The 18,695-nt window shown below is 35.0% G+C and overlaps 1 protein-coding gene across 1 annotated transcript in view; it reads right to left on the reverse strand.

Moving 5' to 3' along the window:
• UNC13C (unc-13 homolog C) overlaps positions 1–18,695 on the reverse strand; it is a 650,594-nt gene that overhangs the window by 381,150 nt on the left and 250,749 nt on the right. Inside the window, exon 7 of the mRNA XM_066342502.1 lies at positions 8,911–9,130. Within this exon, the coding sequence (XP_066198599.1) occupies positions 8,911–9,130 (220 nt within the window). The remainder of the gene's footprint in view (positions 1–8,910; positions 9,131–18,695) is intronic.

Raw genomic sequence — 18,695 nt, forward strand, 5'->3', positions numbered from 1 at the left:
TATAATGTATTGTACAAATAAAATTCATCATGGTTATTTTTAAAAACACTTAATTGACAGATCAGTCAAAATAATTATGCACAGCAAAACTGTGAGAGAATTCAGCCTTAAACAGAGGCACACTTACCTCCTGTGGTTCTCTTCTACGTCATTTAATGAGACAGCCAAATAACCAGAACCCTTTTTAAAAAATTTTTATTTATAACCCAAAACATAAATTTTATGTAAAATTCACAATTTTGCCACCTTTCTAAGGTGATTTACATTTTAGTGTATCTTCTAGATAATTACCTATATATACATATTAACTACAGTATTCTCCCTTGGTCTCAATCTCTTCTCTTTCCTATTTTTCTCAACAGCTGATCCCAAATATTTCTACTCTCTTTACCTATCTCACCCCCATTACCTTCCATTCTCAGTAGATGATCTTATCTCTTAACAGAAAAAGAGGCTTTTTAAACTCAGTGGTCATATTTTCTCCCCCAACCTGCTATAGACAATAACAAACAACAGCAAAACAAACATGATTTATAGCCTTAGCAAATTTTTGTGATGTAAATATGCCTAACATGGCTGATTTCAAGCAACAGCCTCATAAAATTATTGAATAATTATTAATCACCAGTGTCACAGCCAACTGAACGTACATATATCCTACATGCTAGCCTGTAAGGCCAACCTTAATTAACTGTGTTTTCCAACTATCTAGCATACTTCTTGGAAAATAGAATATACTCAATAAATAAAGAAGACAAAATATTTCTAGGGTAACCTAAAATAAAATGATTACTATGTTTGACTAATTTTGGTCTGTGTTTAATTTAATGTGTTAGGAATACCTTATCAACTGATGTGGATATTTATCCTGGAATAAACAAGAATAAATTCAGTGTAAAATGAGAAACATGCTGTGGAATTCACCTTATGAAGCTACAAAGTATACCTGGCCCTTTGCTTTGGATTTGAAATTAAAAACAAAAAATGCTGTGTGTCCATCATTGGAAAGCAGAATTTGGTTGGCTTATATACCTCATGAACTTAGTAGTCAGCATAAAACAAAGGTATAAGTCCAAATGGAAGAAATATATCAAAAAAATCACTTTCAAATAAGGCAAAATTATAGTGGCTCACAATGCCTTTTGTAGAGGAGAGTTTTGGGTTTGAATCCTGGTTTGTCACTCACTAACCATTTGAAATTGAGATAGTTATTTTATCTTTATAAACTTTAATTCTTCATCTATAAAACAAAAAGAAAAAAATAATAGTGCCTTACTTAACAGAGTTCTTGTTAGGATTAAATAAGATAATGAATATAGTTTAATACTAATAAGTATAGTGAATTCAGAATGTCAAAAAGATGAAGGTATGAGCACTTATTAAGGAATTTCACATTAATAAGAAATTTTATGGTTTGGAGCATCATGATTACTTGACCTAGGAAGCAACTCCTTGAAAACTCTCCCAAGGAGAGTGCCACATCCAATGTCTGCGATCTGCTAAATGCTCTATAAGTATTTACTAATTGTGAGCCAATGAAGTACTTGGATATAAAAGAAAATAGAGTTCCGAGAAATTAAAAAAAGAAAAAATATGTTATATATAATATTAAGTATTACTTATATGATAAATAGAATTATTAGTATTTTTTCATTTTTTCTTTCACACTGTACAAGCCCCTTCAGTGCTCACAGCCCACAGGTAAGGAGGTCAGGCAATGGTTCAAGGCTGCAACTTACTCTGGCATGGGTACACTATGAGAGAATTATTAGTATTTTTAACAAAATAATACATACTGAAATATCGAAGAGAAAGGCTCTTAGAATAAGTAACCTTAAGCAGAACTTACTTTCTCTAAAACAAAGAGACTTTCAGCAGAACTTCCTTTTTTTTCTAAGACTCCCTACCCCTGGCCTTGAGTCTGGTTTCCCAGGCTGTAGCCTTGGGCTAGTTCTGCAAGGTTGCAGAGGTTCCCAGAATGTTTCTCCCTGAATTAATCTTATAGATAAATATTGTAAAAGAGCTTGTTTCACTGCTTTGTTTTACTGCAATGCTTCCCCTCCTCCCCAGTCCTCCTTATTCCTCTATCAGTGTGTAATTTTCTCTTTAAAAGCAGACTTCAAACTGTGTTCGGGCCACATGATTTGACTGACTTAGGTCTCTGTGTGGTCATCAGCTTTGAATAAAAGACTCTTTTAAATTTGAACTTTGGTGTGGAGAACATCTGTTCACTCTCACTGGTTTTGCTACATCAATATAATGGTAATAATAAATATAATAATTATTTTACATTCATAAATTTTTAGGTCCATTTGAGGCTGGTGAACTCAGAGAAGATACGAGTTAACACATGAAAAGCACACACAAGGCCTGATACTGAGGCATTTCTCTCTCCAGGAGTCTCTAGCAGGAAAAACTTGGTTGCTTTTCTTTCCTTTCCTAGTAAGGTCATGCAGGCAGGCCTGCTTTTGGTGCTTCTCTGGGGTTTTTTTTTCTAGCAAATCACGTAGGTGGACAAGTAGTCAGTATTTCCTACCCTTTTCTTTAGCTGCTTTATATTTAAGATCATCTTAACCCTCCTCTTTTCACAGGCCTGCCTTCTTGTCAAGGAAACGACCTGCAACTCTCCCAGTCTTCATGTCAGCCGCCTGCTTTTGCTTATAAAATCAAAGCCACACAGGGCACACTGATTTCTGGCAAAGCAACAAAGGACTGATATCATATTTAACATAAAGATAATTGGAGGAACACAGATCTAACATAGCATCACCTCCCTCTCCCATGGGTGGCCCCTTCACTGATATCAGGGGAATGTGGGCAGGTAGCCGTCTTTCAAGAAATTGCTGCCTTCTGTGAAGTGACTTAACTGTCAAGAGAGCTTGAGTCCAAAAACACAAAGCAACATTTTCGCCCCCTCTACCTATACCAACCCCACAGATTCAACACCCCATTACTTGTAAATACAAATGTTTAAAACAAGTTTGGAAACAGTTGCATATTAAAAGAAGACAAAGTCAGTAATGCAGTCTCACAATTGTATGCCAAAGCTACTATATCTCACAAGCATTACCGAGATACTTGCTTTCTTAAGATTTCCTAATCATTTCAGATCCAAAAACTATCTACATGAATTTGGGGCAATGAATTAATTGTAAAAATAGTAAACAATTTCTAAAATATTTTTACTATGTAAGGAAAAAAGAGAAAGCAAGGGAGGGATGGAAGAGAAGAAAAGACCCTTTTGTTCTTATTATTTTTAGTTACATAGATTTCTTCATGTCCTTTTCAAAAAACAAACAAGAAAAGATAAAACAAAAAAACAAACATTAGATTGTTTCTATTTCTCTTCTCTCTCTCTCTCCCTTTTTTTGGGGGGGGGATTTTTCTGAAGTTGGAAACGGGGAGGCAGTCAGACTCCCGCTATGCCCCCGACTGGGATCCACCCAGCACACCCACCAGGGGGTGATGCTCTGCCCATCTGGGGCATTGCTCTGTTGCAACCAGGGCCATTCTAGCACCTGAGGCAGAGGCCATGGAGCCATCCTCAGCGCCCGGGCCAACTTTGCTCCAATGGAGCCTTGGCTGTGGGAGGGGAAGAGAGAGACAGAGAGGAGAAGGGGAGGGGTGGAGAAGCAGATGGGTGCTTCTCCTGTGTGCCCTGGTCGGGAATTGAACCCGGGACTCTTGCACACCAGGCCGACGCTCTACCACTGAGCCAACCGGCCAGGGCCCTCTCTTCTCTTAAATAGACTGACATCAGGAACTTGGCTGACACAAGTTCACAGTGTCATTGGAAGCTGACCTGGGACTCACAGCTAGATCATGTTGTTCTCCTGTTGGACGTTACATGAGCAAGCTCGGGACAGCCACCACACAGATTCACATTATAACAGTGTTGAGGTGACACAAATAAGCACAAATAAGTACATTTTATATTTTTGTCCAAGCACAAATGAAAACAAGGTCATTGTATAAACCACCACACAGCAAACACCCTTCTTCTAACTGACTACTGTTTCTTTACTAAGTATAGCTATTAGCTCCACTGTCTAGTCTTCCCTCATTATAGGTAAGGTTTGCTAACCTGTAGAATTATAGAGTTGTTCTCACTTCCAGACAACATTTAGCCCAGAGAAAACTTCTCCTGTCTACATACTCTTACTGAGATGCTGTACCATTTACCCTGCTCTGCAATCTCCCTAAACCAGTGGGTAATTACCTAAACATTTAAAACTATAGGTGTGTTAGTGGTGGTAGTCTTTAGTTGGAGGGCATTAATGGGTATTATAAACTCTTTTCACACATGTGGAAAATGATGCTCAGAGAGGTTTTGAAAAATTTCAGTGGCAGCAAAATGAGAAACTAGATCTTTTACAAGTAGTTCAGAATTATGACATATGTGTGTTTGTATCTCCATTGCCTATGTTTAAGTTGAATACCTATATGTTATTATGTAAGACATACTCACCCTTTTGTTCCCCTATAACAGCCTCACCCAGTACCTGAAAATACTCCATCCATTATTAGTTTATTCTTTTGGGCTAAGGAATTAACCATTGTATTAAAGTAATTTAACTATTGATCCCACTTTTACCCAAATGAACTTATCAGCTTGTTTTCTTTTTAGTGTTGTTAAAAAGTCAATGAAAGAAGTATGCTTGTCAGAGTTATATCCCAAGATTTGTGGATTGGCCATGGAGAACAGGCATTGAGATGTTGACATGATGGGAAGTTCCTTTAAACCAAGGTCTGGGCAGCATAGGATGTCTTACAAACAGGGGCACTCTATAGGAGACTGGAAAAGCACTACAAATAAAACTCAACAAATTTCAGTTTTTTCCTTAGGGTCAACTTTGTTTACTTTATAAATTAGGGGAGAACACTAGGCTTGGAATTCATAGACCTGGGTTCTAACTCTACCTATAAGAGACACTTCCTTATTTTTTGACAAGATATTGTATAACAGTAAAACTAGTAGATTGGGTTCTCAAATCCTCTGATTTAAAGGTTTTCTAAAATTCTATAGCTCTATGAAAAAACGATCTTTAAAACATTATATGCTATTTCAAACTATAGTCCTCATGCCTTCACTTGCTGCTTAACCGACATTTTTTAAGCAGTTAATTGTGCTTAAATGTGTGCTACGTTCTGGAGAAATAAAGGCTATTGTCTCCCACTTCAGCAGTGAATCCACAGAATTGTACTTCCAAGCTTCCTGAGTATTCATTGCATAAGCATATTTTGTATAATTGCTGTTGAAAGAGTAGATGTCTAATGTTTCCAAGATACGTATTCACATCTATTCACCTGAATCAAATTTTTAAAAATAGGTTTGAATTGAGGAACAACATCAATTACTTTCTTTTGAACTCTAAATTCCCAGAATAAAGTTCCTACCCATGGAAGCTGCTCAATACCAACAACTGTCTTAAGACATCAAGATTGTGAAATGCTGTAACACAAGTACAAAGAAGGAGAATCAATATCTAGTTTGCCGACAGGGGTGTACACTAGCCAGATTTCTTAATGTTATGCATTTACAGTGGGTGGGAATTAGGACATGTAAGCTTTACATAATGTCAGTGGGGAACACATAGGACAAAAGAAGACACAGGATTCTGCATCTTCTTTTGGTGAAATACTTTTTGTCCTTATTAGGCAGACGGTTTATTCAGTGGGATTCTGGGATTCCCTCTTAGGAAATGTATAAAGAAATAAGGGCCAGTGGAGTTAGGTACCATGACATTTGCATGTTTTCCCAATATTGTTGTCTCTTTTCTACTTTGAAAAGAAAAAGCAAGTATTTTTTACAGATGATCTCTCCCTTAAATAGGCTTCCCACAACACACATCCTCTTCTCAAGCAACATTACTGTTTTTGCCTTTTTCAAGTTTAAAACTGCTGTTATAGCTTTAATGACACATTCATTATGGGTTATATTCACATCATTCAGGGCCACAAGTTTTTCCTCCATACTTACATTTTAATTCTACAACAACAAAATTCTTTTATGAAGAAAAAAGAAAAAAAATATGGCTTTTTAGATAGTAGAACCCAAGTGAGTTAAAAAAAAAAAATACCAGACTCTGGCTACATGGAACTGAGACAGGAAAGTCAGTTCCTTTTTCTCAAGGATTGGTCTTTCTGTTTCCCTCCATCTCCTCTGTTCCTACCATTTACTACATAGCTGTCAGCCTTGGGCCAGGAAGAGAGTAAAGTGTAGGAACCATCACCAAGTAAGATTAACTAAAGTGGAGCTGAGACGAGACTGTAAGAAACTAATTTCATGGTTTCCTGTATCTCCAGGCCTTCAAAGAAGAACTTAAGCAGTGAGTGGGATTTTATCATCATTTGATTCAATCCCACTTGACTGAAGGTATATAAATCACAGACCCAAGACTTAATGAGAATGAAATACCAAACTCAAATCAATTTGAAATAAATGTAAATACTCTTTTGCATGGGTCATTGATCAGACCATGTATATTTATTTATTTGTTTAACTTTTTTCTTTTTTTGAGAGAGAGAGAGAGAGAGAGAGAGAGAGAGAGGGAGAGAGAATGAATATGTTTTTAAGCTGACAGGTTGCAGAAAAGAAAGAGCAAAATAATAAGGGTCCTAGAAACCTGAAGAAAACTATTGCTTTCAAGTATTTGAAAAACTGTTACATTCAATGAAAGTCACTGTATTAAGTGTTTTCTCCAGAGGTAAGATTTGGCTTAAAGAATAGAATTCAAGGAGGCAGAAAGGACTTAGTTCGAATTTTCATTTATAAGCTAGAATTTTCCAGTGATTAATTCAGGTGTCTACCAAGGTATTAAATTTTCCCTGGAGGTGTTCAAACAGAGACTGTATGATCATTTTGAGAAGGAAATCAGAGAACCTCCTTAAAGGAGGCTACATTAGCTACACCATCCAACTCTGCTTTCTCTTAACTTTTTATTCCTTCTTTTGTTTTCAGTGATGACATACACAAAAATGTCTCACACATGATGTTGCCATTCCAAATGTCTGGCTTAAAGTAACGATCAAGGGAAATGTCTTAAGAAAATGTCATTGATTCCAAAGGGAGACTTTAAAATATTATTGATAGTTATTGTGGAAAATGGTGAAGCTGAATTCACATACTTGCAAAATTCCTTTCTGTTCACTGTGACAGTGTGGGTTTTGGCAAAAAAGAAAGTGTTATTAAAGAAAACAATAAATATTCCCTTCTTAGAACATATATATATACACACTCTCATTTTTCTGAACTATTGTTGATTCTTCCAATTATATGTGCATTTTAGTGAATAACGTCAATAAAAATTTTGCCTAATCTATTGGCCAATATCTACTAATACATGCTGTCTTAAGAAATAAAAATAGATTATAAAAATTTATCTAAAGTTTAATAAGTGTGTGCCATTCCTCTTTCTTAAAAGACTAAATGAATGAGCTCATTTCTCATGTGTGATCTGCATCATTTAAGGGATTCAAGCCACTTGTTTCAAGATGGCAATAATTATCCTATCTGTTTTCTTAAACATCACTGGCCTAATAAGCTTATTTCTTAGGATGCATATTTTACAATTTATTTCTAAACAAGTGGACTGGATTTTAACTGAGTTATAAGATTTTATAAGTAAATGGTCTGAGCAATATTGAGTTAATCCCCTTCCTCTTCCGCTGTCATTATTAAATATATATATTTTTTCTATTTTTTTAAAGAGCTACTACTTATTTTGCTAAGAAAAGAAAAAATGTATTCATTACCATTAATAGCCTCAATCTGATCTGACTGTGTAGGAGAATACCAATCAGATAGAGAAGCCTGTAGAATGTATATTTCTGTTTCTACAAAAGCCAGACATGAAAGCATTTCTTATTTAATCTTTATTTGACATTTTCCTCTGTCCCTTCTCAATTTGAGGCAACCCACGAACCTTACATTGACTGAATTTATATAAACAATAAACAGGGAGAATGTTGAGATGTGAAGAAAAAAAAAGCCCACTACTTGCAAGTGAAAATCCATGTTACTATATTTCTTTGGCAATGTTTTGTTTAATGATTTAAGGTCAGCACACAAGACCAAATAAATGAGGCAGTGAAAAGTCAGTAATATGTATTATAGAGTGTGATGTTCTAGCACTCCTGGACCTAAGCTAAAGTATCAGTATAAAGAACTCTTTTGGAAATGGAACATTTAAGATAACATGTCATGAAGGTTGAGGCGTGTACCTATTAGGAAGTGTGAAAGCATCAAAAGGCCACAGAGATTCATTGAGCATCTAATATGTGCCAGACTATTAGCAGAGACTATTTTGTTTAGCCTTCCCAATAATCCTTTGGGGTAAATTTTATTAATCCTGTTCATTTGGTGGAAGAAAATATAGCCCTGAGAAGTTAAAATCCTTGCTCTAGGTTCCATGTTTGGTAACTTAGATCTGTTTTTTACATTCAAACACAAGACCCACTTCCAAGACCTGTGCCTGGAATGTAAAGGAAAATGGCTCCTTAAGTCAGACAACAAATAGACTTGGACAAGAATTCCAGTAGCTGTAATCACAGGGGTGTGTGTTGGCCCCTGTTTGAGGGACTTGACTTATATATTCACACTTAACACATCAGGCTCTTATGAGGTAAAATGAAGAGATAGATTGGGAGTCACTTTAAAGTTTTCTACTTCATGTGACTGCAGTTGTACTCTAGGTACTCGGAGGAAATCTAATCATGCTGAGTGAGTTCAACACAGTAGGAATCATACCAAGTTCAACTACATGACTGAATGGGCTGTATATGTTTCTTTGATTAAGTGGTAGGAGAGGAGAAGTAGGATTTACTGAAAACCAGCAGAGCTGAAGAGAGTAACCTGAAAATATATAGGATAAGGCAGGTTTTGCATAACCTGTCTAACAAAGTACTTACTCTGCAAACAGTCAGCGTTTAGGAGATCCTGGCACTTCTCATGGCACTTGACTCCACACTCCAAGCACTTCATGCCTTGCCGGGCAATGCCCCACAGGAGCCCTTCACACTCATAACAGTATGTAGGTGTCGTAGCGGTCCACACCTCAAAATTGTGTGGGGTGGTGGAAGACATGGGGTAGATCAGTGCCTGCAAGGTCTTCCTGAAGACATGCATTTTCTGTGAAGAAGACAGAAGTTACCAATGTAAGCCAAGTCAGTGGATTTGAAGAGTTTCAACATAAAACAATTTTATTACTTTCCCCTGAATATATATACTATTTTGAAAGAGACCCTTGATTACCTATTTATTTATTTATTTACTTAGTAAGTGAGAGGCGGGTAGCAGGGAGGCAGAGCGACAGACTCCTGCATGCACCCCAACCAGGATTCACCTGGCAAGCCCACTATGCGGTGATGCTCTGCCCATCTGAACAGCTTTCATTGCTTATCCCTTAGGAAGGAGTAGAGCAACTAATTCACAAGAAAGCAATAGCAGCAGATAAAGGTTAAATGTGGCACTCTCCCATGGTAATTTATATTTTAGAAGGAGATAATTTTTAATACCATGTGAAAATACTCTAATAACAAGCCATCAGTGGGGTGGACCAAACTATTGAATGGGTAGCCAGAAGATCTGAGTTTACTAGCATTGGACCTATGCTAATTTTCTAGCATAGACCCAATCACATGGTATTTAAAATGGGCTGCGTTAGGCAGGAAACGTCTTTCATATCTCTCTCCTTAGTGCCGATATAGTGACTATCATTAAAACTGGCACAGAGTAGGGGTACAACACATTTTTATGTAAAGTGAATGAATATTCTGCGAAGAGTTTGTATCCTAGACATTTAAGATCTCTAAGCTTCACATTCCTTTCTACCTGACCTATCTAAAGCATTATTTGAATACTCATTTCTACGATGGTAACATAACTAACATATTTTCCAAAGACTTTAAAACTAATTAAATACTAAATATTAGTACTGGTAATGAATTTTCAATCAAAAACTGGTGGTCAATAGAAAAAGAGACTTATTTGGATGAGTCCTTCTCCAGGTCCCTCATATCTCACTATATAGGGGACTTTCTGAGGGAAAGACTGGCACTCATTGAAGTTAATTTACATATAATTTTACACAGCTGCTTGATGAATTAGAAATTGATATTTATATAAATTCTGTAAGAGCCAAGTTAATAAATAATGCTAGGAGGGAGGCATTTATATTTTGCATTTATCATCTTTAAAACTCATTTTGGAATATCTTCCCACAGCATTGAAACAACCAACTTTTCATTATTTTTCTATTCCACATTATAGTGACTGCTTTTTTCCCTTTATTATTACATTTTCCTCATTATGTGTTTTCTGAGAATATGTTTGGTAATAGTAATGGGAGATTCCCTGCTAGGAAGTTAAGCTTTACTAATAATTTTTCTAACTTTGAACAGCAAGATCCATCCGTGCTACCCGTGAGGGTCTAGTCAAAGGCCTTTATGCTTTAGGTGAGTCCACAGAGCAGCATATGGTAAAGTAGAGGAATAACTCAAGTGAGAGACCTTGTATCAGGGTTTATACAGACAGAACAACTTTTCAAACGTAATCTGTGCCAAGTAAATCTCTTGGGTTTATTTCATAATAAAGATGTCTCACAAAAACTGTTAAGAGTTTGTTTAGAATTAAGAGCATGTATTCTTTATCTTTGCTTCCCTTTTACTGCCTAGCAAAGTAGGTATCTTCAATACTATTAAAGTGAATTGAATGATTCTTGGCATAGCAGATTTTCCATGAGCTATCCATACACAGTTTGCTATTCTAGTTGGGTTGGGGAGCTCAAGGGGTGTGTGTCTGTGTGTGTGTGTGTGTGTGTGTGTGTGTGTGTGTGTGTGTATTGTAGCATTTTGGTTTAGTTAAAAAATAAGAAGGGAATTTAGTTATATTTGTAATCATGTTGAGTAATTTGTTATTTGTCTTAGTAGGTGAAAATAATAATTCTAACTCAAAGGAATACTGGTTAGAAAGGAATACAAGACAGTCTGTTACTAAACACAGAAAATTAAATATACAATATGACCTTAGAATGCAGCTGAACAAGAAGTTATTTTTTAGCATGAAAAGATATTTTAAGATTAAGTAAATGATTAATATATTTTATCTAATCCCCATGTTCATTTTCTTTTTATTAAATTCAAGTGATATATAGCCAGTCCTATAAATCCATAGGCTCTAGTAGGATTAATAAATATAAGGAACATTGCTAAAAAATTAAGCATGCTGAAAGAAAACAAAAGAGTTCTGCACAGACAACTGAGAAGATTTCATTGAAATTTTTTGTTTGGTTTGGTTTCATAAAGGAGCCATTAGCTACTTCATGAGAAGAGAGTGAAGCTAATTTTTAAAAAGTAAGAAATGCAGAAAATTTACTAGACAGCACATTGAAAATCAGTTGAATGGGGCATTAAAACAAATGCCAACATTTAAAACTATAGAAGCTGGAAGAAAACATTTAATAATTTGCAGGAGGGTATTTTCATAGTCTCCAGGAAAAGATAATATGAGTCTTTTTATTCTTGATTTTGGAGATATGGGCATATTGAAAATTACTCTGAAATAAATGAGATATGAAACATTTCTTACACCACCAAAACATAAGATATAATTATGGTGAGTTTAGAAACTCATTAAATAAATAGTTAAGGAAAACATGTTTGGCCCTGACTGCGTAGCTCTGCTGGTTAGAGCATGGCCCCAGTACACCAAGGTTGCAGGTCTGATCCTCCATCATAAAACACCCGAGAAACAACCAATGAACGCATAAGTAAGTGGAACAACAAACTGATGTTTCTCTCTCTCTCTCTCTCTCTCTCTACTTTCCTCTCTCTCTCTAAAAAATTAGTTAAAAATAAAAATTAAAAAAAAACATATAAAACTACATCTTACAGGAGGGGATTCTTATACCTCAGGCATACTGCATCCTGGGAGAAAGAAGGTACTTTCTTAGCAGAAAAATAAGACCGTATCAAACAAGATGATAAGAACTGAGAGTATGAGATCTTATGGAATAAGACCAAAAATTGAGGTATGGGGCACTGAATAAAAATAAGACAGAAGAACATAAGGAAAAAGACTAAAATTAGCCATCCACCCGGGGAAATTGAAGTTTGTAATGCACCACTAGGAACTAGATTAAAAAGGAAAAAAATATTTTAAATGTAGCATTTTGCATTTTTGCACAGGCAGAAAGATAGATAGGTACAGCTAACAGGATCCCAACTGAGTGAAAGGACAGGCCTGGGTATGTTAAAATAAGAGGGTCTCTGGCATATGTCAACCAGGAACCAAACATGTAGAGAGGATGGTCCCAAGAACAAGCAGAGCCCTGATTACTGGAACTAGGGCTCAAGAACAAAGTGAATTCAGAAATTTGGGAGACTTGTCACTAATCTCTTTTAAATGTTTCTAAGATTTTCAAATCCTCTACAACAAACATTATTTTCTAAAGTATATGTATTTTCTCATTATAATAAAATAAATGCTCATTGTAAAAATACTTTATAAAACACAAAAAGCACAAAGAAATCTTTTAAAATTATTATTATTATTATTATTATTATTATTATTATTTTTGCGACAGAGACAGGAAAAGAGAGAGGGGAACAGACAGGGACAGACCGACAGGAAGGGAGAAAGATGAGAACCATTAACTCTTTATTGCAGCACCTTAGTTGTTCATCGATTGCTTTCTCAAATGTGTCTTGACTGGGAGGCTCCAGCCAAGCCAGTGACCCCTTGCTAAAGCCATTGACCTTGGGCTCAAGCCAGTGACCTTGGGCTTCAAGCCAGCAACTTTTGTGCTCAAGCCAGTGATCACGGGGTCAAGTCCATGAGTCCACACTCAAGCTAGTAACCCCGCACTCAAGCCAGAGGAGACTGTGCTTAAGCTGGTGACCTTGAGGTTTCAAACCTGGGTCCCCTGCATCCCAAGCCAACCCACTCTCCACTGCACCACTGCCTGGTCAGGCTCAATTTAATTTTTAAAAGTTAGGAATGCTCTGTATCATTTTTTCTGTTTATACACAGGATTAAAGGCTTTTGTAATTAGGAAAAGCAATAAAGCCTATTTCCATATTAATAAAATGATTGTAGGAAAGGAAGTAAATTTTTGTTATGTATTGACACTGTTTTAATCTACAGAGGTGAGGGTAAGAAATACTTTGACTCTGATAAGTCTTTGTAGTCAAATATAACCTGTAGACTACAAAATGGAAGATGCTCATATTCTACACAAATATTTTGTTTAAAACTCCTGAGCCAAGAAATTGGAATTTAAGGTAAATTGCCTTAATATATCACTTTTTAAACAATCAAGACGCTGGAAGGAAATGAATTGCTTTTTCTATATGAGGAAATTAAAATGAGTTTGAGAAATAAAGCAATCAGGCTTTCTGCCAAGAGCAGTGACTAGTATTTTTAGACCATCAATATTCCAATTTACCAACTGTTAGTACTTAGAACAGGAACAGAGCCTATCTACTTCCATTTGCCATATGAATTTTCTCTTTCACCATTGCTATGTTAACCAGTGACTTTACTAATGAAGATCTATTTTCCTCTTCATTCTGTAGGTTTCCCTCATGGAATTATGAAAGCCATCATTATACTTTTAAAAAAAATCACATTTTGATAATTCCAAGAAAAAAGTCTGTTTTTTTTGTTTTGAAGTATTTGTGCGTGCATGTGTGTGTGTGTGTGTGTGTGTGTGTATTTGATGTTTGCATTTTAGACAAAAAAATTATTTTCTGTCCTCTAGGTATCATTTTATTATTTCAAGACAAAGTAATCAGAAATATTTGCAGAGTAAAGATTAGGTACAATGTGACCTTTAAAATTTGTTATCAGCATGAAGACAGAATGATGATAGAGTACCAAGTTCCTAAGTGTAAAAAGAGACATAATTTCAGGACTAATTTACTCATCAGAATCATCACATAAAATTGGCTAGAGAAGCTAAAATTACTCAAGTAAATATATTTTTTTTGTAGGAAAAAAATGCAAACAAAGACTAAAAGTTATTTGCCTATCTATGGAACACTATTAAATAACTTTTTTACTTGTATTGTTTTATAACAGATACTAATTATCATTGACCTAAGTAACTTCTAACTTTTATTTGCATAAGTCAAATAAAAAAGGCAGAACAATGATAAAGTGGATGATTCAATAATTCAAGGAGAATATACTATAAGATGTGCCCTTTATTATGATAGAATCTTGTCTGAAAATATATATATATTAGGATACATTTGTCATGTACTATGTGTATCAATTTTTCTCCAAATCAAGTTTTCAATGAGAATGTATATATAAATAATGAAGTGATATGAGTAATTTATTAAATATGAAGCCAAAATTCTTCCACAAGGAGAAACTTTAGTCATTTTTACATGGAAAGTACTTTGTATTAGTTGGGTTAAAGACTGAGTTCATATAACTATACGATTCTGACAGAGGCATGGAAAAGCCAGAATAAGGGTTAAGAAATTATAAAAGGAAGAGAGGGAAGGGGGTGACCATCCATCTATCTTAGAGAGAACGCAATCTACTATTCCCTTGTGTGACCAAGCGAAGCCAGTCATGGAGCTATGGAAAATTGTGTGGTCAAAACCATTAATAACCAAAATAATAACTAATACTCACTACATACCTAGGTGTCAAAAATGGTTGAAGTGCTTTCTACCAACAATGGCTCTAGAAGTATCAGTACATTCATTTTACAGGTAGAAAAACTGACCTGGCAACATGGCAGACTAAGTTAACATAGCTTACTAGAGTGTGTTGGAGAAAACATTTTAATATGTAAAAGAGCTGAGAAAAAAAAATTCCTTGGGTACCTGGAATAAAAAAGAAAATAAACTTAATGCCAGAATTACAAAAGCTGTTTCTGTGGAAACCCAAGAGTTGTGTCTGGAACTTAGTTAAACCACATGGTCCAGGAATTTGCAATTTAGGGAGGGTAATAATGTGATCCTAAGCATCTCCAGATATTTATATTTTCTTTTTCAGGACACAATTACTTTAAAATTTGAGAAGTAAAGTATGTTTATTAAAGATTTAAGAAATATATGAACTATATTAAAGAAAATAGTATAGATAATTTTAATCAATTTGATGGAGAAGAGGAAAAATAAAAAAAAAACTCAATCTATACAAAAAAAAAGCTTAGAAAAGAATGTAAAAAGAAACAGTAAATTTTTAAAAAGAAATAGCACCAAGCTCAATTATATCATGGTAGGTGTAAATTGAGTGAATTAATCTATAAAGATAAATCCTCAAATTGAAATTAAAAAATCAAGTTATGTGTTGTTCAAGAGATACTCATTCAACAGTAAATTTTTAAAAAAGGGCTAGAAAAAATATCAGGGAAATATTGACTTAATCTAGTATACCTACATTAATATCACATATTGGGTAGGCAAGAAAGTATTTTCGGTTGTCACACACAGCGTTGTAATTGTTTTTGAAGGACTTCTGTCAGTGTTATGCTTTTTTTTCTTTTGGCGTTTGGTATCAGTCACATTTAGGTTACTTTAGAAGCAAGTTGTGTGTAATTTTGTTTGTAGCTGTTAGTTTAGGGTCAATTTTAACATAGAGTGCAGAAATGAACATTTTCGGCATATTTTACTTTTTTATTTTCGTAAAGGAAAGGAAGCTGCTGAGGCTCACACAAAAAATATCTGTAATGTTTATGGTGTTGATTGCATAATAGAACACACATGTCAGAATTGGTATAAAAAATTATGTTCTGGAGATTTTTCATTCAAAGATGACCAACGTTCTGATTGACCTACTGAAGTTGATGATGAACAAATCAAAGCCATAATCAGAGAATCGTCATATAACTGTTCAAGAGATTGCAAGAGGTTAAATGTATTGCACACAACAATTGAAAATTACTTAAAATATCTTGAGATTCACTTAACACAACGAATCAATATTTGCGATATGCATCTCAAACACAATGAAACTGACCCTTTTTTGAAAAGAATGATCACTAGTGATGAAGAATGGGTCTACAATAACTTCATTTGAAAATCATCATGGTCCAAGCATGATCAACCAGCACAAACCACATCTAAAGCTGAATTGCATCAAAAAAAGGTCATGCTGTCAATTTGGTGGGACTATAAAGGTGTTGTGTATTTTGAGCTAATTCCAAGAAACCAGACAATCAATTCAGCTGTTGATTGTCAACAACTAATAAAACTGGATGAAGCAGTCAAAGAAAATGGCCAGAATTGGCAAATCACCAAGGAATTGTGTTCCTCTATCATAATGCAAAGCCTTACACAACTTTAGTAACTAATGAGAAATTATTGCAGTTTGGTTGGGAAGTGATGTCACATCCCCCATAAAACCCTGACCTGGCACCATCTGATTATCATTTATTTCAAAGTTTGCAAAACTCTTTGAATGGTAAAACTTTCACAAATAATAATGACCTTAAATTGCACCTGGTTCAGTTTTTTGCTGATAAGGACCAAAATTTCTGAGTGCGGAATCATGAAGTTGCAAGAAAGATGGCAAGAGGTCATTGAACAAAATGGAAAATATATAATTGATTAAAGTTTACTTTTTGTATAAAAATGAGTTTTAATTCACACTAAAAAAACAAAACTACTTTCTTGCCAACCCAATAAAATATAATTTTAGGAAAAAAGCACCTAAGAGATAAGATTATTATCAAAACAATCTATGAAACAATTTATCAGTAATACAGAACTCCCAAAATCAATGTGCCCAACAGCAAAAGCTCATATGGGATATCCACAAAATTGATTATATGTACTAAGCCATAAAAGAATTCTCAATTAAATACCAAAGACTGAATATACAGTCCATGTCCTCCAAACAAAATGCAGTAGCAAAAATTAAACCCATATAACTTATCTTTGAAAGATTAAAAATTCTTTCTAAGTAACCTTATGAGTCAAAATAAAGATCAATGTATCATTTATGAAATAATTGTATCTCAACAGTAAAAGCAATATATATAGAATTTGTATAATACTGCTAAAATATACTAAGAGAAAAATGAATAGATTTAAATGCATATGTTAGAAAAGAAAAGGTAAGGAAATTAAGTTAAAATAGACAAGTGAAAAAATAGACATAACATCTTTGAAGGCAGGAATAAGGAAGAAAACAAAGAAGAAATACACTGAGTCATGGATACTTATGTGTACATATTATTATTATTATTATTATTTTTTTTTTTTTTGTATTTTTCTGAAGCTGGAAACGGGGAGAGACAGTCAGACAGACTCCAGCATGTGCCTGACCGGGATTCACCCGGCACGCCCACCAGGGGCGACGCTCTGCCCACCAGGGGGCGATGCTCTGCCCCTCTGGGGCGTCACTCTGCCGCGACCAGAGCCACTCTAGCACCTGGGGCAGAGGCCAAGGAGCCATCCCCAGCGCCCGGGCCATTTTTGCTCCAATGGAGCCTTGGCTGCGGGAGGGGAAGAGAGAGACAGAGAGGAAGGAGGGGCGGTGGAGAAGCAAATGGGCGCTTCTCCTATGTGCCCTGGCCGGGAATCGAACCCGGGTCCCTCGCACGCCAGGCCGACGCTCAACCGCTGAGCCAACCGGCCAGGGCCTACATATTATTTTTATTTATTCCCTTCACTTATATTGTGGATATTCTTTTGCATATATGCATAGTTGATATTAATTGATAAACTATACAATTAATAAACTATATGTTCAACTTAATAAATTATAAAAGTAGCATCAGGATAAATACAAAGAGAATAGAGGATGAACCTAAACATCACAAAAGCAAAAATAAAACAAGTAAAAAGAAACACTTTGGAATCAACAAAACAAATGCCAGAGAAATTTCTTATAGTACTGATTTTACAAAAGAGAGAAAATGTAAGTAAATGATAACTAGATTAAAATAGCCTACCATTTATGTGTTATGATATCAGTGGTTTTCCACTGGTGTGCTGCAAGAATTTTTAAAACATGCACTATGCACTACTTGACTTTGTAGTCAGAGGCATTGACCTCTTTTCCCTTAGATTGTCAAATAAAAATATGACAATAGCCAATGCAACTATAGCTGTCTGGTATGAATAAATCAAAATCATATCTATTTTTTGTCCGATCAGCAAAAAATATATTTTTTGGTGTGCCACAGAATTTTTATAATTAGTTTAGGTATGCCATGAGATGAAAAAAGATGAGAATCACTAATATTATGATTATATGAATAATTTGGTGGCATTAGATTTTAAAATTTAGGAAAAAAGAACAACTTACTGGGAAAAAATATCAAAATTGACTCAAGAAGAAATATTTAAAGAGCATGGATAAAATTATTATATTAAATAAGTTGATGCAGTGGTAAACTAAAAGAAATGAAGATGGTTTTAGTGGTGAGTTTTGGCAGCATTTCAAGGTACTGCATCACTTATTTCAGGCAAACCATCCTGGAGAAGTAACAAAAGGGAAACTCCCATCGTATTTTATGAAGATAATTTATTATTGTTGCCAAAATTGTTCAAATACACAATAAATAATAGGGCTTTTGGCCTATGAACATCAATGTAAAAAATTTTATATAATTAGCAAACATCTAAAAAATATCAAAGCCAACAAAATTTCTGTAACTTGCTCATGTTTCCACAGCTAGTGGTAGAGCTGTTCTAAAACCTATCTCAAGTCAAACACTGTGCTCTTT

This window comes from Saccopteryx leptura, chromosome 6 (genome assembly GCF_036850995.1).
Source record: "Saccopteryx leptura isolate mSacLep1 chromosome 6, mSacLep1_pri_phased_curated, whole genome shotgun sequence".
NCBI lineage: Eukaryota > Metazoa > Chordata > Mammalia > Chiroptera > Emballonuridae > Saccopteryx > Saccopteryx leptura.